This window comes from Prionailurus bengalensis, chromosome E3, assembly GCF_016509475.1.
Source record: "Prionailurus bengalensis isolate Pbe53 chromosome E3, Fcat_Pben_1.1_paternal_pri, whole genome shotgun sequence".
NCBI lineage: Eukaryota > Metazoa > Chordata > Mammalia > Carnivora > Felidae > Prionailurus > Prionailurus bengalensis.
In genome coordinates, this window is record NC_057357.1 from 5,896,063 (window position 1) to 5,921,672 (window position 25,610).

At 45.0% G+C, this 25,610-nt stretch overlaps 2 protein-coding genes across 3 annotated transcripts in view; one reads left to right on the forward strand and one right to left on the reverse strand.

The window, feature by feature from the left end:
* LOC122471270 (radial spoke head 10 homolog B-like) overlaps window positions 1-19,765 on the forward strand; it is a 62,087-nt gene extending 42,322 nt beyond the window's left edge. For both annotated transcript variants that reach the window (XM_043559660.1, XM_043559661.1), the window contains exons 17-20: window positions 895-1,020; window positions 2,906-2,999; window positions 18,466-18,664; window positions 19,493-19,765. In XM_043559660.1, coding sequence (XP_043415595.1) covers window positions 895-1,020; window positions 2,906-2,999; window positions 18,466-18,664; window positions 19,493-19,667 — 594 coding nt within the window. In that variant the 3' untranslated portion in view covers window positions 19,668-19,765. The remainder of the gene's footprint in view (window positions 1-894; window positions 1,021-2,905; window positions 3,000-18,465; window positions 18,665-19,492) is intronic.
* A 2,554-nt stretch (window positions 19,766-22,319) lies between these two features.
* CCZ1 (CCZ1 homolog, vacuolar protein trafficking and biogenesis associated) overlaps window positions 22,320-25,610 on the reverse strand; it is a 34,212-nt gene continuing 30,921 nt past the window's right edge. The window contains exons 13-15 of the mRNA XM_043559663.1: window positions 24,711-24,869; window positions 23,730-23,857; window positions 22,320-22,669 (exon numbers count right to left, since the gene is read on the reverse strand). Of these exons, the coding sequence (XP_043415598.1) occupies window positions 22,614-22,669; window positions 23,730-23,857; window positions 24,711-24,869 (343 nt within the window). The 3' untranslated portion in view covers window positions 22,320-22,613. The remainder of the gene's footprint in view (window positions 22,670-23,729; window positions 23,858-24,710; window positions 24,870-25,610) is intronic.

Here is a 25,610-nt window from a genome sequence, read left to right on the forward strand (position 1 = left end):
TTTTCGAGCCGTTCATTTGGACCCACAGGGAGAATCTTGGGGGCCAGTGGAACCTCACAGCTGGGTAACCCTTCAGAGCCACACGTACAAGATCATTGTTTGTCGTGTAAAGGGTGACTTCTCAGAAATCCCCTGATGTATCTCGGACTCCTCGTGTGCTAAGAGCTTACTTCATGTTCCACTCCACCTCACAGTCCATCCCACCAAGTAGATATTCCTCCTCCGGCTTGAGGATATGACTGATGGCATCTCCAGATCATCTGGGAGCCTTGTCATGGGCCACAGTCTGAGTCTGGGGCTCTGCTCTGAGGGAAACAAACATCCACCTTAGTTTCGTCCATGATTTCATGGATGGCATCACTCGCACTCCAGTAAACGAGTGCGAACACTGGTCTAGGGATCGTCCTCAGAAACCATCTGATCACGTTCACTTCTGGTCTTCAATAAGTCATTCCAAATGTCCAACAAGCTAAATCCTATTATGTCCACACGATGGAGTATAACTCAGCGATGAAATAACTCATGATAGAGGATACAACAAGGATGAATCAAAATTATGCTGGCTGAAAGAAGCCAAACCAAAAAAAAAAGGTACATCCTGTTGTGATTCCAATTACATAAAATTCTAGAAAGTGCAAAGTAATCCGTAGGGACAGCAGATCGGTGACGATGAGGGAAAGGGGGTTGGATTCCTATGGGGGGACAGGACACTTGCGGGTGATGGGATATGTTCACTGTGTTGGCTGAGGGGAGCGTTTCACAGGTGGTAGACATGTCAAAAATCATCAAGTAGTACACTGTGGGTGTCGCTGACCTGTAAACTATACTTTGTTAAAATCGCATGCGTGTCTCCACGGCAACCAAAAATCCTCTTACGTGTTTGTCCTTGCTCAGAACATCCAGCACAGGAGTTCAAGTGTAGGAACAAGCCAGGAATCTGATCTGCAGGACAGCAGCACCAAGTCCTCTTCAAGCAAGCTAGGACCCATGCTTGACCTCAGCAAAATGAGGAGATCAGAGGTTTGTTGTTGTTGTCTTAGTTTTCTTTTAAGTGTTTATTTTTGACAGAGAGAGAGCGAAAAGGGGAGGAGCAGAGAGACAGGGAGACACAGAATCCGAAGCAGGCTCCAAACTCTGAGCTGTCAGCACAGAGCCCAACGTGGGGCTGGAACCCACGAACTGTGGGATCATGACCTGAGCCAAAGTCGGACGCTTAACCGACTGAGCCACCCAGGCGCCCCCAGAGGTTCATATTTACAACCAACCTCACAACAACGGTCACCTGCTTGCAGTATCAGTAAGCTTCGTGTGCCTCCTGTGTGATGAGCACTCTCTGTGCACTGGTGATCTGCCGGGAAGCGAGAGCCTGAACTCTTGTAGACTTGCCATTCCAGCAAGTGGAGGGAGACAAGTGAGTGGTAGTTATGGCCAAGGCTCCTGGGGTATTTACCAGGTGTGCTCACTTCCCAGTCTGAGCTCGATTAATACTCCCAGCCCCCATCGGGTACTCTTACTATCTCTGGAAGGGAGCCCCGGTGCTGGAAGGTTAGGTAACCTGCCCACAGCCACGGAACCAGTAGGGAGTGCAGCTGGGAGTCTTTATGCAGGCAGTCCGCCTCCAGAATGCGCACCCAGGACCACAGTGCTACACTTCCTCACATGAGGCGTGAGCGATGTGGTGGAGATTGAGTGACACGGAGAGGCGGTGACGGGTCTTCTGATGAAGCGACATTTGAGCACGCAACGAGGAAGTGAGGAAGCAAAGCATGTGATCATCAGGAGGAAGACTGGTCTGGGTGGAGGCCCCAAGGTGGAAGCATATTTGGGTTTTTGAAAGGAAAGCGTAGCAGTCAGTGCAGCTGCACGGGAGGGGTCCGGGCACGTGAGCTCAGCGAGGCAGCAGGCTGGACCAGGAGGGCACTGGCCGTCGTGAGGACCCGGCTTTCATTCTGAGCGGGACAGGAGGCCCCCCGGGGCACAGGATCAGTAGGCCCGCCGGGGCTTCACTGTTGAGGAACCAGTAAGGAAGCTCTTGGAATTATGTGCAGGCCTGTGGAAGGCTGTGAAGTCTGAGAGGGAGAGATGACGAAAGACAGAATGATTCAAAGCTTTTTGGCCCGAAGGACTGGAAGATGTGGTTGCCATTTGCCATGAAGGACAAGGCTGGGGCAGGGGACAGGAGTTTGGGGGCAAAATTAGGGCACTGGTTTTGGACACGTTGGCTTAAGGTGCCGGAGCAGACGTCCAAGTGGTACAGATGGAGACACAAGTCCGGAGTTCAAGGGCCAGATCTATGTGGAGGCAGACATGTGGGTGTGAACAGCATATATATATATATATATATATATACATATATATATATATATAGTAACTAACATCGTCAATATCTGAACATAGGTACAGTTAACGGTACATAGTAAACCCCTTCCCAACAGACCCAGGGAAGACTTTGAAGTCTGGTTTCTTAGGAAGAACTTTTTAATGGATACAATAAATCTGTTATTCATTTCCTTAATTGTATAAGTAGCAATGTTTTATGCAGGTTAAAATTAGAAATAGCCTATTTTTTTTAAGTTTGTTTATTTTGAGAGAGACAGAGACAGTGTGAGTAGGGGAGGGGCAGAGAGAGGAGAGAGAGAATCCCAAGCAGGTTCCGCACCATCAGTGCACAGCCCAATATGGGGCTCAAACTCACGAAACTGTGAGATCGTGACCTGAGCCGCAACTTAGAGTTGGACGCTTAACCGACTGAGCCACCCGAGTGCCCCAGAAATAGTTTTGTTAGTTTAAAAAGAATGGCTTTGTTAATAATTTTCTAATTACTTATAATGCAGAAACTTAGTTTGGGCCCACAATGATGCAGAAATCATATTTTGCTTTACGATTTTTTGTTTTTATGTAAAAGCCCAAGATCAGGAAGTCTCTGAGTGATGAAAGAATTTCCAAATTGAATTTTAAATCTCCAGGAAAAGGCCTAACCTTTTTTTTACCTCAAAATGGTGAGTAGTTTCGTTATTGAACTCTAATGTTTGCAAACTGTCACTCGTAAATGATATAAAGTTGATAAAAACATACAAGCGTCTTTTTAGAATGTAATTAGGCTGCCAGGGCCACTTCCAATCCTGACACCCGCTTAACAAAGTTTACTTTCAAGGCCTGATCTTGCTGAGTTTTTTCTGTTTGCCTTTATATTTTTTTTCCTGTGTGACTGAGATGTGATTTACGATGCTGCCGAAATTTCAGGTATACGGTGTAACGATTTGACACACATATATTGGGAAATGATCGCCAAAGTACGTTTTGTTAACATCCGTCACCTCGTGTGGATAACTGATAAAAAGAAAAAAAAATTTTTTTTCCTTGTGATGAGAATTCTTGGGATCTACTCTCTTAACAGTTTTCTTCTGTATCATATGGCAGGGCTGACTATAGTTGTCATGATGTGTATCACGTCTTAGTACTTACCTTTCAACCGGAAGTTGACTGCCTTTTGACCACCTTCATCCAATCCTCCTTACCCCCATCCCCAGCCTCTGGTAGCCACAAGTCTGGTCTCTTTTTCGATGAGTTTCTTGTTTTGTTTTTAATTCTACGGGTAAGTAGGAGCATACAGCATTTGTCTTTCTCTCTGGCTGGCTTATTTCACTGAGCATAATGCCCTCGAGGCCCATCCAGGTTGTTACAAATGGCGGGGTTTCCTCCTTTTTAACGAATGAATAAAATTCCATTGTGTCTATTACCACAGCTTCTTTATCCGTTTTTCCACTGGACACTTGCGTTGTTCCCATGTCTTGGCTATTGCGAATGAGGCCACATTGAGCGTGGGGGCGCAGACATCTCTTCCACATAGTGTCTTCCTTTGGCTATATTCCCAGGAGCGGAATTGTGGGGTTATGTGGTACTTCTGTTTTGAATTTTATGAGGAACCTCCGTACGGTTTTCCCCCGTGATTGTACCAATTTACATTCCCTCCAACAGTGTACGAGGGTTCCGCTCTCTCCCTGTCCTCGCCAGCATGTGTTACCTCTGGTCTCTTCGATGCTAGCCATTCTAACAGGTGCGAGGTGACTTCTCACTGTGGTTTTGACTTGCATTTCCCTGATGATGAGTAATGTTGGGCATTTTTTTATGTACCTGTTGGCCACTCCTACATCTTCTTTGGAAAAATGTCTATTCCGATGCTTCATCTATTTTTTTTTTCTGTTGAGTTGTAGGAGTTCTTTATATATTTTGGATTCAAAGCCCCTATCAGATATATGGTTTGCAAGTATTTTTTTTCCTATTGCATAGGTTTCCTTTTCATTTTGTGCATTAGCTGAGTTTGATGTCATCCTAGTGGTCTATTTCTCATTATGTTGCCTGTACTTTAGGCATCATATCCAAGAAGTCCTTGCCAAGACCCATGTCAAGGAACTTTTTTCCCTGTGTTTTCTTCTGGCAGTTTTATGGTTTCTAATCTTATATTTAAATTTTTAAATAATTTTTAAAAATTTAGTTTGTGGGGCGCCTGGGTGGTTCAGTTGGTTGGGCGTCCGACTTCGGCTCAGGTCATGATCTCGTGGTCTGTGAGTTTGAGCCCCGCATTGGGCTCTGGGCTGACAGCTCAGAGCCTGGAGCCTGTTTCGGATTCCGTGTCTCCCTCTCTCTCTGACCCTCCCCTGCTCATGCTCTGTCTCTCTCTGTCTCAAAAATAAACAAACGTTAAAAAAAAATTAAAAATTTAGTTTCATTCTTTGTATGTAAATGTCCAATTTTCCCAGCACCACTTATTGAAGAGACTATCTTCTCTTCATTGAACATTCTTGGCTTCCTTGTCAAGTACTGACTCTACATACTGGTTTATTTCTGGGCTCTTATTCTCTTCCATTGGTCTATGTGTCTGTTTATATGCCAGTACCATACTATTACGATTACTATACTGTATAGCATAGCTTCAAATCAGGAAGTATGATGCCTCCTGCTTAGTTTTTCTTTCTTGGGATTGCTTTGGCATCTCTTGTGGTTCCAGATACATTTTAGAGCTAATCATGGTCCGTGGGTTTGAGCCCCATGTCAGGCTCTGTGCTGACAGCTCAGAGCCTGAAGCCTGCTTCGGATTCTGTCTCCCTGTCTCTCTCTGCTCTCCCCCGCTCATGCTCTGTCTCTCAAAATAATAAACATTAAAAAATTTAAATTTTAGAGCTATTTTTTTTCTACTGCTGTTAAAAATGCCATTGGAATCTTGGTAGGGATTGCACTGAATCTATAGATGACTTTTGGTAGTATTGACATCTCAACAGTATTAATTTTTCCAATCCATGAATGTGGGATATATTTCCATTTAATTGTTCAGAGTTTTTATCACGGGGGTGCATGGGTGGCTCAGTTAAGCATCTGACTTCAGCTCAGGTCACGATCTCATGGTTCATGAGCTCAAAACCTGCGCTGGACTCTGTGTTCACAGCTCAGAGCCTGGAGCCTGCTTCGGATTCCGTGTCTCCCCCTCTCTCTGTCCCTCCCCCCTTGTACTCTGTCTCTCTGCCTCTCTCTCAAAAGTAAATAAACATTAAGAGTTTTTATCATGAATGGATGTAGAATTTTGTCAAATGCTCTTTCTGTGTTTGAGATGGTCAGATAATTTTTTTCTTTCATTCTATCAATGTGATGTATCACATTTTAATGTTTTTTCATATGTTTTTCATATGTTGAACCATCCTTGCATCCAAGGGATAAATCCTAGCTGGCCATGGTGAATGATGCTTTTAATGCGCTGAATTCAGTGTGCTAGTATTTTATTGAATATTTTTGCGCTTATATTTATCAGGGATATGGACCTGTAATTTTCTTTTCTGGTAGTGTCATTTTCTGGCTTCAGCATCAGTTTAAGGCTGACTGTAAAATGAGCTTGGGGATGTTCCCTCCTCTTCAGTTTTTGGGAAGAGTTTGAGAAGGATTGGCATTAATTGTTTTTCAAATATTTGGCAAAGTTCAACAGTGAAGCTATCTGGTCCTGGCCTTTTCTTTGCTGGGAGATTTTTGGTTACTAATCAACCTTACTGGTAATTGGTCTGTTCAGATTTTCTATTTCTTCTTGAATTTGGTGTTGGTAGGTTGTATGTGCCTAAGAATTTCTCAATTTCTTCTAGTTTGTCCCATTTGTTGGTGTATAATTATTCATAGTAGCCTCTTATGATCCTTATATTTCTGTATTAGTTGTAATGTTTGTTTTCATTTATAATTTTGTTCATTTGGTTCCTCTTTTTTCCTTGGTTAGTCTAGCTAAATCAATTTTATTTTTTCAAAGAACCAACTCTTAGTTTATTTGAATTCTTTCTTGTTTTTTAATGTAGGTGTTTATTGCTATGAACTTCTTTCTTAGAACTCCTTTTGCCTCATCCTGTAAGTTTTGGTATATTGTGTTTCTATTTTCATCTATCTCAAGATACTTTAAAATTTCCCCTTTGATTTTTTGATCCATCGGTTGTTCAGGAGAGTGTTGATTTCCATGTGTTTGTGAATTTTCTAGTATTCCTCCTGTTACTGATTCCTAGTTTCATATCACTGTGATCAGAGAAGATACTTGGTATGATTTTAATCTTCTTGAATTTGCCAGGACTTGTTTTGTGGCCTCACATATGGTCTATGCTAGAAAATGTTCCATGTGTGCTTAAGAAGAATGTTTATTCTGCTGCTGTCAGAATGTTCTATAAATATCTGTTAGTTCCAATATGGTCTATAGTGTTCATCAAATTTGCTGTCTACTTATTATCTGTCTGGATCGTCTATCCACTGTTGAGAGTGGGGTATTAAAGTCTCCAACTATTTTTGTATTGCGTATTTCTTCTTTTTGCTCTGTTAGTTTTTGTTTTATTTAGGTGCTGTGAAGTTGGGAGTGTAAATACAATTATTATGTCTTCTTGATGGATTGACAGCTTTATCATTATATAATGATCTTCCCTGTCCCTTTTTACCATTTTTATTTTAATTTTTTCAAGTTTATTTTTTTATTTTGAGAGAGAGAGAGGGAGAGAGATAGTGCAAGCAGGGGAAGGGCAAAGAAAGGGAGACGGTCAATCTCAAGCAGGCTCCGCACTGTCCGCACAGAGCCTGACTTGGAGCTCAAACTCACCAACCATGAGATCATGACCTGAGCTGAAATCAGGAGTTGGACACTTAACCAACTGAACTATCCAGGCACTCATCTTGTTACCATTTTTATATTTGAGTCTGTGTTACCTGTCTTTTTGGTGGTGTTGTTACCATTTGCTTGAACTGTCTTTTCTACGCCTTCACTCTCAGTCTGTGTGTGTGTCTTTAAGGGTAAAGTGAGTTCCTACAGGCAACTTATCGTTGGATTGTCTTTTTATCCAGTTAGCTATTCTGTGCTTTTGATTGGAGAATTTAATCTATTTACCCTTAATTATTGATAGGTAAGGACTTCCTGCTCTTTTGCTAATTGTTTTCTGATTGTTTCAAAGAACTGCTGTTCCTTGTTTTTTATCCTGCTGTGCCTTTTTCTTGTTTTTATGTCTTTGGTATCAGTACACTCTTAAAAAAATTTTTTTTTAATGTTCATTTTTTTTTTTGAGAGACAGAGTGCGAGCAGGGGAGGGGCAGAAAGAGAGGGAGACACAGAATTCAAAGCAGGCTCCAGGATCCGAGTTGTCAGCACAGAGCCTGATGCGGGGCTCAAACTCATGAACCACGAGCTCATGACCTGACCCGAATTCAGATGCTTAAACAACTGGCCACCCAGGCGCCTCCCAGTATGCTCTTTTTAAAATCACATTCTTCTGTGTTATTACTATAGATTTTCCCCTTGTGGTTACCATAAGGCTCACATAAAATGTCTTTAAATTATAACACCCTATTTTAAACTGATCACTTCATTAGAGTTCCTAAACTTTACACTTTTACTTCTTCTCCCCCTCACATTTTAAGTTACTGATATGACTTACCATTTACATATTTTTAATATTGTGTAACTAATAACATGTTATTGTAATTATGGTTATTTTTATTATGTTTTTAAACTTTTGAACTAGAGTTTCAGTGCATTATGCACCATCATTACCATATTACAGAATCGAAGTGTTCACCATTAGCAGTGGGTTTAACACCACCTTCTTGTTTTTATGATGTAAATTAGTGTCATTGAATTTCCACTCAAAGCACTCTCCTTAGCATTTTTAAAAAAAGTTTACATCCAAATTAGCATCTAGTGCAACAATGATTTCAGGAGTAGATTCCTTAGTGCCCCTCCCCCATTTAGCCCATCTCCCCTCCAGTAACCCTCAGATTGTTCTCCATATTTATGAGTCTCTTCTGTTTTGTCCCCCTCCCTGTTTTTATATTATTTTTGTTGCCCTTCCCTTAGGTTCATCTGTTTTGTCTCCTAGAGTCCTCATATGAGTGAAGTCATATGATTTTTGTCTTTCTCTGACTCATTTCACTTAGCATGATACCCTCCAGTTGTCATCCACATAGTGGCAAATGGCAAGATTTCATCCTTTTTGACTGCCGAGTAATACTCCATTGTACATGTATACCAAATCTTCTTTATCCATTCAACCATCGATGGACATCTGGGCTCTTTCCATACTTTGGTTATTGTCAATAGTGCTGCTATCAACATTGGGGTTTATGTGCCCTTTGAATCAGCATTTTCATATCCTTTGGGCAAATACCTGGTAGTGCACTTGCTGGGTCATAGGGTAGTTCTATTTTTAGTGTTTTGAGGAACCTCCATGCTGTTTTCCAGAGTGGCCGCATCAGCTTGCGTTCCCATCCTTAGCGTTTCCTATAAGGCAGGCTTAGTGGTGATGAACTCCCTCAGCTTTTGTTTGCCCAGAAAAGTCTGTCCCTCTCCTTCATTTCTGAAGGACAACTCTGCTGGGTAGAATTCTTGGCTGACCGTTTTTTGTTTCCGTATTTGAATAGTTCATTCCATTTCCTCGTGACCTGAAAAGTTTCTGTTGAAAAATCAGCCACTTGTCATACAGGGGATCCCTTATCTGTAACTTCACACTTGCTCTCAAAATTCTTTGACTTTTGATGATTATAGTGTACATCAGTGTAGCCCCATGGGGGCTAAACCTATTTGGGGTCTTTGGTCCTTTTCTCTCCTTAGGTTTGGGAAGTTGCCAGCCATTATTTATCGCTTTAAATCCACTTTCTACCCCTTTCTCTTCTCTTCCTGGAATCCCCATAATGGGAATACTGTTTCTTTTGTGACCCATAAGTCCCATCATCTTTCTTCACCTTTTTTTCTGTTTGTTCTTCTAACTTCAAATGCCCTGTCTTCTGGGTCACTGATTTTTCTGCATGAGCAAGTCCGATTTCAAAGCCTACTATTAAAAAAATAGTAATAGGGACACTTTAGTGGCTCGGTCGGTTGAGTGTCCAACTTCGACTCAGGTCATGATTTCACAGTTCATGGGTTCGAGCCTCACATGAGACTTGCTGCTGTCAGCGTGGAGCCCGCTTCAGATCCTCTGTCTCCCTCTCTCTCTGCCCCTCCTCTGCTCACACTCTCTCTCAAAAATAAACATTAAGAAATAGTAATAAAAAATAAAGCTCACTAATGAATTCTTCAGTTGTAGTTTTCAGCTCTAGGATCTCTGGTTTTGCATTTTTTGATGGCTTCTTTGTTGGACTTGTTTTGTTCTTTCACTGTTTTCTCAATTTTGTGTAGTTGTGCATTCTTTGTAGTTCACTGAACTTCTTCAAGAGGATCGTTCTGAATGCTTCAACAGTTCATGGATCTCCATTTCTTTAGGGTCAGCTATCAGAGCTTTATTAGATCTAATTAGCTCTACCGCCCTTTGGTGGTGTCTTATTTACCCGATTTTTCACGATCCTTGATTCCTTACTTTGGTATCTGTGCATTTGAGCAAGTGGTTTCCTCTTTCAGACCCTACAGGTTTGCGTTAGCAGACAGTGGCTCCCCCATCAGCTCGGTTTGGGCGTCGGGATGTGTCTGCTGGTACTTTCCGGGCAGGTGGGCTTGTTATCGGGTCTGTTTTGTGGTGAGGCCAGTGCCCGAGCTCTGTTTTGTGGTGAGGCCAGTGCCGGGGAGAGGGTGAGTGAGAACTGACTGAGAACAGTTTTGGGCAGGACTGGTGGCGTGGTTCCCTGGCCAAGTGAGGCTATAGGATAGGCTTTCCGGTTGTCTGGGTGTTCTGGTCAGGCTTACCAGCTGGTTGGGATTGGGGAGTATACTCAGCTGTAGGCGGAGCTATGAATTAGCTTCCGTACCCTGGCGGGGAAGCAGGACGGGGCCCAGGGTCTGCATGGCTTGTTGTTTGGGTACCTGAATCAGGCAAGCACGTACAGTGAATTCCCTGGCCAGACAGGTTACTCGTTTTTCTCTGTAGACACGGAAAGTCCTAGGCTGTGCTCTCTGTTCAATTGCAGATCTGCTGGGTGGGCTAAAGACTGTTTCCTCCCGCCCCCACCCACCTCATTGCTGGACACAGTGTTATCAATTAGTTTCCTGGGTTGAGTGGAGAGGGAAAACTGCCCCAAGGCGGGCAAGGCTATTCTCTCGTGATCTTGGCTCAAGCCAACCCGTGCTCCCATGTTCCCTGGATTAGCTCTGCAGACTCCCTGCCCTGCTCAGAGTCTGCTCAAGTGTGGTGGGCTACGCGGCTTTCCAGGTGTTCTGGCCAGGCTTTCTGGCTGCGCAGGGCTGGGAGCTTTACTCAGGCCCTGGGTGGGGCTGTGATCAGCTCCTCTGCTCGGGCCGAGCGGTGGAACCCTCCGTACGTGGCTCTGCCTGCCGTACTTTCTGCTTGAGTGTTGCTGGTCTGTGCCAGCGGGAAGGCAGGTGTCCTTGCCTTCCTGGTCAGATGGGGGCGGTTGCTGTAAGGGAGGCTCTGACTCCGCTCCCCTGCCTGGGCCGGGGGTCGACCAGGCTCCAGGGCTGGCGCAGCTCTTCCTTTGAGAACATGAATCAGGCTGACCTGTACCCCACGGAGTTTCCCCGTCAGACTTCACCGTCGACTTGGTTCTGTAGGGGGGCAAAGACGCTGTCTGGGGACGACCACTCGGGTGTTGTGGGTAGGGACTGTCGGCCAAGATCTCAGTGCTGATTCAAGCCCCTCATCCTTCTGTCACAATCAAATCCTCCCGCCGCCCCCCCCCCCCCGCCGCCCTGATTCCCTAGCAATTCCATGGGGTGAGACTGGAGCAGGGGTCCCCAAGAAATGACCTACAGTGTTGGGGGAGTTGGATGCCTACCCTGGACTCTCTTTTCCCACTGGAGGAAGCACAGACTCAGGGGAGGCCTCTCAGTTTGACGCTGTGCCAGCCTCCAGGGCGGGGGCTGGGGGTGGAGTGTGGTCGGCATGTAGCCATCCCTCTTACCCTTCCAGGGCTGTTTTGCTCTTTGTGATGCAGGGGTGCTTCAGCTTCACCCCTGTATTTGAGGGTTCCCTCGGCGGAGTCTTGTCCATGAATAGTTGGTGGTTCTTCTTTTGGAAGGGGAGTGAAGTCGGGGAATGACCTATGTCACCATCTGGGTGACGTCACTTCTCTTGGAGTTGACTTTTATTTATTTTTAAATGTTTATTTATTTGAGAGAGAGCGAGCGAGCGGAGGAGGGGCGGAGAGAGAGGGAGACACAGAATCCGAAGCGCTCCAGGCTCTGAGCTGTCAGCACAGAGCCCGATGGGGACTGGAACTCGAGAACAGTGAGATCATGACCTGAGCCGAAGTCGGACACTTAACCGACTGACCCACCTAGGCTCCCCTCATCTTTTCATTTGTCTGTTGGCCATCTGTATAATGTCTTTGGAAAAATGTGTATGCAGGTCGTCTGCCTGTTTCTCAATAGGATTATTTGTTTCTGGTGTTGTTTATATATTTTGGATATTAGTCTCTTATCAGATGTATCATTTCCAAACATCTCCCATTTTGTAGATTGCCTTTTTGTCTTGGTGGTGGTTTCCTTCACAGTGCAAAGGCTTTTTATTTTGGCATAGTCTCGATAGCCTGTTTTTGCTTCCGTTTCTCTTGCCTGAGGAGACACATCTAGAAAAATGCTGCTAGGGCTGATGTCAGAGAAAATACTGCACATGTTTTCTTCTAGGAGTTTTCCGGTTAAGTCTTTAATCCATTTTATTTTTGGGTATAGTGTGAGATGGTTTTTTAAAGATGCTCAAGTTAAAACAATGAAACTCTGAATTGGTGCCTCATATTCCTTATATATTTTTTACATTAAAAGAATTAAATACAAGTTAACATAGTGTAATAATTATTTCAGGAATAGAATTTAGTGATTCATCAATTACATATGCCACCCAGTGCTCAGCCCAACAAGTGTCCTCCTTAATGCCCCTCACCCCTTTAGCCCTTTCCCCCACCCAACACCCCACCAGCAACCCTCAGTTTTCTGTATTTAATAAGAGTCTCTTATGGTTTGTCTCCCTGTTTTTATATTAATTTTGCTTCCCTTCCCTTATGTTCATCTGTTTTTTATCTTAAATTCCACACGAGTGAAATCGTATGATATTTGTCTTTCTCTAATTTTGCTTAGCATAATACCCTCTAGTTCCATCCATGTGGTTGTAGATGGCAAGATGTCATTCTTTATGATCGCTGAGTAACATTCCATTGCACATAGATACCAAATCTTCTTTATCCGTTCATTAGTCGATGGACATTTGGGTTCTTTCCATACTTTGGCTATTGTCAATAGCGCTGCTATAAACATTGGGGTATATGTGCCTCTTTGAATCAGCATGTTCATATCCTTTTGGGCAAATACCTGGTAGTGCAATTGCTGGGTCATAGGGTAGTTCTATTTTTAGTCTTTTGAGGAACATCCATACTGTTTTCCAGAGTGGCTGCACCAGTTTGCATTCCCACCAACAGTGCAAAAGAGATCCTCTTTCTCCACATCCTCACCAACATCTGTTGTTGCCTGAGTCGTTAATTTTAGTCATTCTGACAGGTGTGGGGTGGTATTTTGTGTTTTTTTTTTAATGTTTATTTATTTTGAGAGAGAGAGAAACAGACAGAGTGTGAGCAGGGGAGGGGCAGAGAGACAGAATCAGAAACAGGCTCCAGGCTCTGAGCTGTCAGCACAGAGCTGGATGCCAGGCTTGAACTCACGGACCCTGATATCATAACCTGAGCTGAAGATGGATGCTTAACCGACTGAGACACCCAGGCATCCCTCTCATTGTGGTTTTGATTTGTATTTCCCTGATGATGAGTGATGTTGAGCATCTTTTCATGTGTCTGTTTGCCATCTGGATGTCCTCTTTGGAAAAGTGTTCATGTCTTTTGCCCATTTCTTCACTGGATTTTTTTTTTTGGGGGGGTGTGTTGAGTTTGATATACTCTTTATAGATTTTGGATACTAACCCTTTATCTGATATGTCTTCCATTTTGTTGGTTGCCTTTTACTTTTTGAGTGTTTCCTCTGCTGTGCAGAAGGTTTTTATCTTGATGAGGTCCCAATGGATCATTTTTGCTTTTGTTTCCCTTGCCTCTGGAGACCCATCAAGTAAGAAGTTGCTGCATTTGAGGTCAAAGAGGTTGTTGCCCATTTTATTTTGATGGCTTCCTGTCTTATGTTTAGGTCTTTTGTCCTTTTGATTTTTAGGTATGGTGCTGTCCAATTTTCCCAACCATTTGCTTGAAGAGAGTGGTCTTTTTTCCACTGGATATTCTTCCCTGCTTTGTCAAAGATTAGTTGGCCATTCCTCCTAATGTTCTCTCTTTTCCTGGTAAAATACTTCTAGCATTCTATCTGCTGCCTCCTCTTCTCCAACTCCCAAGTGATTACTCAGCCCTGTTCACACTGGCTTCCAACTTAACCTCTCTCCTTTTGCTGGGGTAGTCCAATGCTACTGTACTCTTCCTATTAAAGAAGGGCCAAGTGTGTGTAGTTAAAAAAAAAAAAAGTAAAGTATCATACAACCCCTTGAACATTAAAAGCAAAATCAAAGTGGGGCGCCTCAGTTGGTTGAGCATCTGGATTTTGGCTCAGGTCATGAACCCAGGGTTGTGGATTGAGCCCAATGTTGGGTTCTGTGCTGAGCGTGGAGCCTGCTTAAGATTCTCTTTCTCTCTAACATGAAAAAGAAGCAAAAACACAATGACAACAAAAAGCCCAACTAAATATGGGTCCCCTATTCAAAATAATTCTCAGAGAAAAATGAAATTACATTTCTGAAAATAATTAGAAAATTGAAATAATGTAAACATTCCCTAAGAAACATGGTCAAACTATAACCCAAGAAAATGTATAGTATTAATATGTTTTCGCTATTAAGAAAACCTAAACATTCAGCCCAAAAGGGTAGAAGGGAGGAGTAATAACATACAGGAGAGCATCAGGGGGTGCCTGGGTAGCTCGGTTGAGTGTCCAACTTCCGCTCAGGTCACCATCTCGAATTTCTTGGGTTCGAGCCCCATATTGGGCTGTGTGCTGATGGCTCGGAACCTGGAGCCTGCTTGGGATTCTTTGTCTCCCTCTCTCTCCCTCTCTCTCTGCCCCTCCCCCACTCATGTTCTGTCTCAAAAATAAACATTAAAAAAAATAAATAAAAACGAGAGCATCAAGGTGCCTGGGTGGCTCATTCAGTTAAGCAACCGACTCTTGTTTTCGGCTCAGGTCCTGGTCTCGCAGTTGGTGGGACTAAGCCCTGCGACAGACTTTGCACTGACAGCATGAAGCCTGCTTGGAACTCTTTCTTTTCCTATCTCTCTGCCCCTCCCCACTCTATGCTTTCTCTCTCTCTCTCTCTCAAAAATAAATAAACCTTAAAAAATGCAAGGAGAGCAGGAGGAAGGCATTAACAAAATAAATTCATAAGTTATACATAACAAAAATATTAAAATTACATGAAGACCCAGCTTTCGGAATGATCAGTTTTAGTGAGAAGACAGAGGTCTGTGATCCTAATGCAGAGTGAAAGTGAGAGAACACATAAAGTCTCAGAAGGAAAAAGTACCCACAGACGAGATTTTTTCAAGTATAGGAAAAAGTATGCCCTATACATCTCTAAGCTAATAAATCTGAAAAATTTGGGGGCACCTGGGTGGCTCAGTTGGTTAAGCATCTGACTTTGGCTCAGGTCACGATCTCACGGTCCGTGAGTTCGAGCCCTGCGTCGGGCTCTGTGCTGACAGCTCAGAGCCTGGAGCCTGTTTTGGATTCTGTGTCTCCTCTCTCTGCTCCTCCCCCACTCATGCTCTCTTTCCTTCAAAAATAAATAAAAATATTAAAAAAAATTTTTTTAATAAATTTGAAAATTTTGAATTATTTTCTAGGTTATTAATAACAAAAATAGACTCAGGCTAATACAGAAAACCTGAATGATCATGGGGAAAAAAACTGTCCAAAAATTACTCTCCTAAATTGAATTTTATGATCAAAAAATTTAAGAAAGTACCAATATAAGAATTATTCTTATATTCTTATTTTTAAAACTCCAAAGCATAAAAAACCCTTTCAATTCATTTAACAAAATCTGTATAACCCAAGACCTGAAAATCTAGTAAGAAAAAATGAAACTAACAGATTCCTGTTTATCCCTTGGGAAAGAGTCGGGGGAGGTGCGCATGAAAACCAGCAGAGCGGGAAGGTCAGGGACTTGGTTATAATCTCTGAATTCCCAGAGCCTAAATGGTGCCATGTTGATGAAACCTAGACATTACTAATTCAAAAGTTCCTTTTAATCCACAGGCTCTTTCTTCTGCGTGATCCACTCTATGGGTGATGCTCTACTGTGCTTCCATTTCATGCAGCCCCACGATTTGTTTGGTTGTGATTTTCCATGTCCTTTTCATAAACTGCTTTTGTTCGTATGCTGTTTTCCTGATTTCACTGCACCGTCTTTCCGTGTGAGCTTGTAGCTCCCGGAGTGTCCATCCAATGGCTAGTGTAAACGTTCAGGTCAGTCTGGGGCTGGTTACTGGAAGACCATGATCCCGTGATGGTGTCACGTTTCCTAGATAGTTCGTGTTCCTTGAAGCCTTGTGTTTCTGTCTTTGCATCTCAGGAATCAGTCACCTCCTAGTGTCTACTAAGAGTATTTTCCATCAGCCTTGCTAGGGGTTGAGGCTTTGTCAGACCACCTAAGGACACACCTGCTCCACCTTCCTTGGTCGCTCTTGTGGCAGAATTTGTAAGGCCTCCTGTGTTCTCGTGATCCTGCAACGTACCGGGCCGAGTGCTGGCAGCCTCCCTTTTGCTTTTCCAAAGCCGGTGCTAACAAGCAGGTTTGGGGTCTTTCCCTGGCCCATGTTCTGTGAGTGCTCCCCAGCTCACTGTCACTACTGGTATGTGGGTGGCGTGTGTGGAGTGTGGGAGGTGGCACCAATGACCTTGCTTTCTTCGCGCATTTGTTCTTGGATGTTCCACACGAACGGCAGCATCTGGCTTCTTTCACTTACAGTTATTTTCGGATTCATTCACGTTGTAACGTCTATTTTGTTCCTTTGTATAGCTGAGTAGCGTCTCATTGTCTGAATAAACCACATTTTATCTGTTCATCAATTGACGGACAGTTGGGCTAACGTGAAGAGTGAAAAGGACAGGCTCGGAGGACATATTTTCACTTTTCTTGGATAGCTAGCTAGCAGTGGAATTGTGTCATATGCTAAGTATATACTTAACGTTTAAAATAAATTGGGACGCCTGGGTGGCTCTGTCGGTTGCACGTCCAACTCTTGATTTCTGCTCAGGTCATAATGTCACTGTTGTGGGATAGAGCCCTGCCTCAGGCTCTGTGCTGGCGGCTTGGGACTCCCTCCCGCTCTATCCCTCCCCTGCTTGCTGTCTCTTAAAATAAATACACATTTAAAATAAATAGCCAGGCTGTTTTCCTAAATTGGCTGTGCCGTTCTCTATGCCACCAGTGATCTAGGAGGACCTTTCTCTATGTCCCCTCCAACACTTAGTGGTGTCTTTAAATTTTTTCATTGAATTGTGTCACTGAGGCCAAAGATAGGAGCTATTTTTGTCACCTGGATACAAGTCATTGTTTCATCTGGTAGGTTTTACACTTGATCTTAGCCAAAAGGCTGAGAAGCGATCATCTGGTAGGTTTTGCAGGTATTTTCTCCCAGTGTGTGGCCTCTTATTCCGTAATTATTTGCCTGTGGAAAAGCCACAGCCTATCACTGAGCGCTAACTTGTCCCAACGCGTCTGTGAGGAGGGTACCCCACGGTTCTGTTATTGTAGATGAGGGAGCTTGGGCACAACTAGTAAGGGGCAGAGCAGAGCCTGACTCTGACTGGTCTGGTCTCGTCCGTGCTCTGAACTGATGTGCTCTGCTGCTGAAGCCAGAGGCCGTGCAAGCCCCTTGACGTGGTGCCCAGAGTCTGGACCCGGCTCAACAATCACAGTGAGTCACTCTTCATCAGTTACCTCCATGCCCAGCACTCCCCCACGCCTTGGCACGCCGCGGGTTACGCGGATGTTCGAGAACCTAGGAACTTGCTTGGGAAGCGCAGATGAAGGCTTCCCTTGGTCTTTGTAAGACCTGGCTGTGGTATAAAGTCTCTTCCTGTCAGCGTCCCACTCTGTGCCCTCCACATGGCTCTTGGGACAGGAGGGTGAATTGCTGACAGGCCCTACCTTTCCGTCATACCTGTCCCCACCTGCCTCACCCCTGCCTGCCCTCACACAGCACAGAAACCCAAGCTATAGACACAGTCTAAAAATACTTGCTGTCTCGAGAGATCCCGGAGTTTCCTGATACTGTAAAACTACCCAAAGCCTGATCTTTCCAGAATCAACTATGAAACACATTCCAAAGTAGACATCTGTTGGCCCCACGGGATGGGAAGCAACTCCTACGAAGTCAGTCATTTTACCCACGTTCTTATTCAATTCGGAGTTAAAAATCCTTTATTTTCTCAGTGAAAAGTGCCTTTAAAGACAATGGATGCAAAAACAGAGGGGTTTTTTTTTCCCCTGTGAAACATGGAAAATGCAAATTTTCCATAGTTTTAATTAAAAAAAATTTTTTTTTCCATAGTTTTAATTTTAGAAAACCAAAATACACCATTTACAGAAAAATACCAGGAGACTCAAAATGTCGATGATCAAAGCTCTGGTCTACTGCCCCCCGCCTTGTTTCAGGTTGTCAGTAAAAATTTTATGGTTCCCTCCCAAGGTTGTGGGGAGCACAGCATCACCCCATCGTCCGGGCCATGAAGACACTTAGCCCTTGTAGGAAGTGGAAGACCTGGAATTGTATTCGTGCTGATTTTTTCTATTTTTGTTTTTTGAGTTTTTTTGTTTTTGTTTTTTGGTTTTTTTTTTTGAGAAAGTGAGCACGAGTTGGGGAAGGGCAGAGGGAGAGAGAGAGTCCCAAGCGGACTCCGCTCAGTGCAGAGCCTGACTCGGAGCTCGATCCCACAACCGTGAGACCATAACCTGAGCGCAAACCAAGAGTGGGCCGCTTAACCGCCTGAGGCACCCAGGTGCCCTTCGTGCTGATTTCAGTTAAACTTTCTTCCAGAGAGAAAAGAGAAATCTAAGGATGAACAAAAGGAAAAACTCACCGTCTGGATCACGAGTATGTATATCTTTTTTGTGAACATGCTTTTCCACGCACACAAACGTGTAGAAGCCCTCAAGGAGAAAGTCAGCAAAGACCGGCTACAGGACGCGGCCACGGCCCATCGGCGGAGGCTGGAAAACGAAGAGCTGGAAGCCAGGTGACCTACCAGAGCCCTTCAGCCCCCGTCCTGCAGGAGCCTCCCTTGCCTTGCCTTCCCGTCTTTACACGTGTGTGGCTTCCTGAGGGAGGCAGCTCTTCCCCTGGCACCGAGAACATGGGACGGCAGGGAAGGGTCCTGCTTGCGGCCATTGGCTCACTTGGGGGGTGAGGATGACTGAGCCCCAAGGCTCCCACGGAGCGCAGAGGCCCACGGGGCTAGGCTGCTGGGTTCAGATCCTAACCCTACCCCTTGACACGTAGGTGGCCCCGGGCAGGGCCCGTCACCATGCCTCAGTTTCCCCATCTGTAAGTGGACACGAACCCCCCTAGGGCTGTGGTGAGGATTTAGTGAGCCGATGCTGTAAAGTGTCAAGAACAGTGCCTGGCACGTGGTGAGCAACCCCTACCTGTTGTTTGGCTACCTTTCTAGAACCACGGTGGAGAACCGTACAGTCATGTCTGTCCAGGGTGCTGAAGCCTGCTCTTTGCAAAGCATGCCTTGAGCCTGTTGGTAAAGAAAGCATTAAACTATACTTCAGGGCAAAGACCCCGAGATTTTTAAAGGCCACTCACTAGCGGCTAAGTTGCTACAGAGGAAAGGGGTTCAGAAGTCTGTTCGGCTATGTGAAAATGTCATTCCGGACTGTCTGGGTATGGCATCACTTTCCATTTCAGGCAAAGTGATGAGAGTTTACAGTTTTGCTTGCAAAAACTGTTGAAATCTAGGTGTGGCCTACTATACACCAAATATAGCATAAAACAGGTTTTGAGATTGCAAAATAAAAAGTAAATAAGGATACCTTCCCGGGTTTGCTTCTTGCCCTAGGCTGAATAGCTTGAGAGAGGAAGAGACCAAAAAACAAGACTCTGAGGTGGACATCACTGTGATCAAGGAGCCGGTCGACGCCCCGTCCTCCACTTTCACATCGAGCCCCCCTAAAGAGGACACCGTGGTGTCCCAATCCAGCAAGCCCGTCACAAGCAAGAAGAAGAGAAAGTAACAGTTACTGGGTTTGTAAACGAACCCCAAGAACGAGATACAAAAGCTTAGAACCAAAGCTCTGTAACACATTTCCTAATAAAATTGTATTGTACCTTGTTTCAGTGTTTTTGAAATAACTGCCTGGGCCCACTGCAATTCAGGTTTCTTACACAGTTAAATCACGGACATGCCTGAAAACAGAGCTGAATGAAAATACACACATGGGTATTAAATGAGCATGCGTTGAATGTATTTTTTTTTAATCCAAGTACGGTATCGGTGATGCAATTTAGAATCTGATAAAACTTATCGGAAGACAAGTGGTAGTATACAAATTTAAACATTTCTTCAGGCCCCCTGCCAAGCCCGGACCCCCCCCACCGCCCTGCTTTGCCCCTGTAAGTGACCCAGGTCCAAGTCCTACCTGTCCTCACGTGCGGCCTCTTCTCCGGCCCCGTGCCTTCCCCAGCACTGCAGACACCACAGGGACGAAACACCAAGGCAGAAAAGCTGACGAACAGGTGTGCTCAGCACTAAGTGAAACTACGTCTCATACACTGTTATACTAATGATTTGTGTTAAATATGAGTGACCACCTGAAGCATAAAAATACACTCTACGGCTTCCAAACTAACAGAGGGAAGGAAACAATCGTTCAACATGAAGCTGGGGAAATGGGAAAACAACAAAGAGGCTGGGAACCGAAATCGCCAGAGATGGTGGGACAGTGCCAATATACCTCCCCAGTGTGAGCAGGTTCCCTTCCCAATCCCCAAGCCCCCATATCATTAGCTGGGTTCAAAATAGAAACTCATTTCGGGACACTTGGGTGGCTCAGTTGATTAAGCATTCAACTTCGGCTCAGGTCATGATCCCACAGCTCGAGTTCAAGCCCCACATCAGGCCTGCTTCGGATTCTGTCTCTCTCTGCCCCTCCCCTGCTCACGCTGTCTTATAAATAAACATTTAAACAAAAAAAAACAAAATAGAAACTCATTTCAATGTTATTCTTTATAAGAAAACCCTCTTGGAGCACCTGGGTCCTTGGTTAAGCATCCCAACTCCATCTTGGCTCACGGTTCTTGGGTTCGAGCCGTGCATCGGGCTCCATGTTGACAGTGCGGAGCCTGCTTGGGATTCTCTCCCTCTCTCTCTGCCCCTCCCCCGTTCTCTCTCAAAATGAATAAACAACAAAGGATAAAAACAGAGATGGAAAAAGATGGACCAGGAAAATCTAATCAAAATGACTGGAATCGTGAGCAATATTAAGAACAGAATTTAAAGGAAACATCTGAATAGGGATAAAACTAGAAATAATGATAAAAGGACCAACAACAAAAAGACGCATGATTCCTCAGCATCTTACATACTAGCCTTGCAAAAGCTAAAGGATTACAGAGAAGAAACAGATCAAAAAGACAGTTATTTAGGGGGGATATAGATATTTTTAGCAAGCAAACTAAAAAGTTTGAACACACAAGAATGCAACAGAGGATAAACACGGACTATGTTTTATGGTCAAAAGTACAACTTTGAAGGATGTATTTCCAGATGATGATGTAATTATGCTGCAATTACTAAGTCAGCAACGAACACTCAACACAGGAAGCCTGTCGCTGGAAACTAATAAAACACAACCTCAAGTAGCTCACGGGATAAGAGTGATTTGTGATTTCATAACCGAAACCGTACATTACGTAAGACACGAGAGGGACAAGAGTACTCCAGGTGGACGAGCAGTCATCCGTTCTCCGCCCTGACAGCGGGCTCATGCGGGCTGCCTGAGGGCCGACAGTGAGGAGCCCCGCCTGGAGCTGGGGTGGTTCGTTTTCCCAGACCGTGCCTGGCTAGCTTCCGCCCAAACTGGGATGTTGAGACTACCAACAGTAGGTTAACTTAGGTAAAATTCAGGGGTGCCTGGGTGGTTTAGTCAGTTAAGCGTCCGACTTTAGTTCAGGTCATGATCTCACAGTTCATGAGTTCAAGCCCTGCATCAGGCTCTCTGCCTGACAGCTCAGAGCCTGGAGTATTTTAAAAATTAATTAAAAAACCCTTGGCTCAGAGCTTGGCATAGTGCAGGTCAAGAAATAGGATCTCTGGGGGCACCTGGCTGGCTCAGTTGGTTAAGCTTCCGACTTCAGCTCAGTCATGATCTCACAGTTCGTGAGTTCGAGCCCCGCGTCGGGCTCTGTGCTGACAGCTTGGAGCCTGCTTCGGATTCTGTGTCTTCCCTCTCTCTCTGCCCCTCCCCAGCTGGTGCTCTGTCGCTAAGATAAACAAACATTAAAAAAATTTTTTTTAAATCCAGCCAGAATACATCTCAGCTGTGAAGACACAGGCAGTTGTGACCCCTCAGGGTTCTACAGGACACATGCAGAACGCTTTATGTTTAGACCATAGCACTTTTGTGAAGTTCTATTATACGTGGTCTAAAAATCACATCAGTACTCAAGAGAAAAACCAAGGTCTAGCAATTACTTTGGGCAAATGCCTCAGAGTTCGCCCCTGCAGGTCTAGTGACCGGGGGGGGGGGGGGGGGGGGGGGGGGGGCGCGAATCCTGGGAGCTCTAGCAGCTCTAGAAAATCCCCAAGGATGAGCCACAGACAGCGCCCACTGGGCGGAGTGGTCTACAAACAAACAACAGGCGCGAGACTCCAAGCAAAACCAGAATTTTAAAAACCTTAACAATTTATTAGTCTTATTTCCCAGTAAAATATTCACATAATGTCAAAAGAATGGAATGATGGGAGATGTAGCCGACTACCTTTAATTATTTCCACATAAATATGTAAAATCTAAAAACCCCAGGGATCATCAGACTGAGTAGAAATTTGATTCTTCAAAGCAAGTATTGCTTTACTATTGTCATTAATTCAGTCAATAATATGACCGAGAACCTGCAGTGGTAAACAGAATGCCTGCTGAGTTGTTTTTTTAAAAGATGTCCCGGCGAGCCGTTATCCGTCAATCCAGGAAGAATATGTTATTGAACTGCGTCGCACAAAGTTTCTTCACCTCTTCTGCAAAAGACAGAAACAGGGAGTGAGAAACAGAGGTTTTCACTGGAAAGGTTCTATGACACAGACTGGTCCCTTAAACTCTTCTGGAATACAGCTAGCTGCCAGCAAATGGCCGCATTTGCCAACCTTCAGTCTCAGGCTTGGGCAAGAAACGCTCATGAGTCAAGACAATGGGGAAAAAAAGCCTATTGTCCCTGGGACCTCAGTGCCGTGTCACAGCCACAGGCCACTCCTCCGGGCCCGGGAAGTGCACGCCTAGCCCCGCAAGCGCCTGAGACACCCACAGGCTGGGGGCTGCAGCCCAAGTCTAAAATGTTGGGTGCCATGCCCCAGAAACCCTAGCTGCCACCCGGGCCGTGGTTCAAGTGCTCCGCGGAGGCGGCGCCATCGTGACGCCACTCAATTCCCACTGCACCCGGGGCCGCGTTTCCTGCGGTTTCTAACGCGCACGAGTCTCACTAGAGGCACCGATGGGAGAGACGAACCGTGTCGCAGCAGACACGTGCGGAGAATGAAACCTCAAACCTCACTGTTGTCCATGCGGCGCTCTCCCAAACGTCCCACTCCTTGCTCCAGGCCGTATGCGGTGCAGCAAGGGAGCGGAGGCCGTGAAGGGGACACGCTCCCCCCTCCGCCAGCGCAAAGAGCTGTGAGGATCAGCCAAGGCCGGTGCTGGAACAATGCGCGCATGGGGGCCTGGAAGCTGCCAGTGAACCGGCCCGCCCTGCCACGGGGTGGGTCTTTGTCACCGGGGATCAGAGTGGACATCTGTATACACATTGTATGAAGGCACAGGATTTTTTTTTTCCATTTAGCATTACAGAAAATCATTTCCTTTGGCCGGTGCCAAGTTTCCAAAACATAGCGACATTTTCCACAGGAAACGTGAAAACTTTTTCAAGGAACTTTTTCAAGGAACTGTGCTTCTGGAGAACACAGGATGGACCAAAGGACGGTTTCCTTTGACATCAACAGCCGTGTCTCCTCTCTAGCGGGTTTCTGACCACAGTGAAAGGACAGACAGCGGCGAAGTTCTGCACCACGCCCAGCTTCTATTTACCATTTACTTCGATCAGGTTTGCATTTTTTTGATTCAGGATAACATACAGCTCCCGCTGGTCAGACTTCTTCCCGACCACCCAGTAGTCGCTCATTGCTTTTACGATGATCTCCTCGTCTTCATCCACTCTGCAAGACAAGGGTTCCAACAGGCAACAGTGTGTTAGCTGTTTAGCTGCAGCGTGAGCGACACACACTCTCACATGAGAAACCGGAAACTAGGGGCGCCTGGGTGGCTTAGTTCACAGAGCGTCGACTCTTGATTTTGGATCAGGTCATGATCTCACGGTATGGTTTGTGAGACCGAGCCCCGCATCAGGCTCTGTGCTCTCGGCTGATTCTCTCTCTCAAACATTAAAAAACTAAAGCAGGGGCGCCTGGGTGGCTCAGTCAGTTAAGCGGCCGACTTTGGCTCAGGTCATGATCTCGCGGTCCGTGGGTTCGAGCCCCACGTCGGGCTCTGTGCTGACAGCTCAGAGCCTGGAGCCTGTTTCAGATTCTGTGTCTCCCTCTCTCTCTGACCCTCCCCCGTTCATGCTTTGTCTCTCTCTGTCTCAAAAATAAATAAAAAAAAGTTAAAAAAAAAAAAAAAACTAAAGCAAAAACCTTTGAAGAAAAACAAAAGAAACCAGAAAACTAGCCATCTGAAAAGTCTGGGGAGTCCCGTGCAAGTGGCCAGTGACCCGGGGGCCTCCTCTACTCTGTTCGCAAGTGGGGCCCTCTGCAGCGGCTCTGGGCCGCTCGGCTTCGATGAGGATTCCTTCAGCGCCTCTTCTCCCGTTAGAAAGAGGACACCTCAGGGCACCTGGGTGGCTCAGTCGGTTAAGCGTCTCCCTCTCTCTCTGCCCCTCCCCCATTCATGCTCTGTCTCCGTCTCAAAAATAAATAAACGTTAAAAAAAAAAATTACAAAAAAAAAAAAAAAAAAAAAAAGGGGGACACCTAATCTGAGAAGTCCGAATCCGAGAAGTTGTTCGAATTACCTGGTAAAGTCACTGTTGATGTCACCCAGAATCTTCATCAAATCCGGATGCACGGATGTGAGTGACACACTAGGGGTTTTCCTCATGTGAATTGTACTTTTCTCTGCTAAATTCATATGGTTGAAGTAGATAAACTTAAACTGGGGCTCCTTCTCAGACCTGTGAAAACATGTCATCACAATGGTAACGTTCTCCAAGAATAATTCTCCAAACAATACAACCACATTGTTAAAACCTTAAATCCATGTAGCTACGTAAGGCCTTATATTTTCGACGTCTGGGCCTTCAAATCAAGAATCTCAGTGAAGACGCAACAGGCTCTTCGTTCCCTAGTAACTTATTTGAGATCCATGAGGCATTCAATAGGATGGAATTTTCCAGAAAGCTGAAGCTTAGCTTTTGAAAAACCAGTACTATAACCACTTTGCAATAACAGTGCTTTGGAAATGGCAATCACTTGATTATTTGCTGCATTTTGAATTTTTGGAAATAAATGCAAACTCAATACAGGCCATCTGCCTTCCAGCAGAGGGGTCAGCAAACAGATTAGTGGCCCTGGGACCAAATGTGGCCTTTTTTTTTTTTTTAAATCAAGTTTTATTGCAACGTGGCCATCCCCGTATGTTCGGGTATTGTCTATGGCCACTTTCTGCAACATATACAGCCGAAAGAATCTGAAATATGTATTATTTGGCCCTGTGCAGAAGTTGTTTGCTGACCTGTTTTAGGAGAGTGACGGCTCATTTATCTCCGTCCTGGGGGATGAACGTGCCGTGCCCCCTGTGTTTAATCTGCCACAGAACTGAAGTTGGCTAGTCTGAGTCACAAAGCTCTCATCACCCTAAATGGAGACCATTCTGAGGCGTTTGAGGCGCTTCTGCTGAACAGTGATGAGTATTT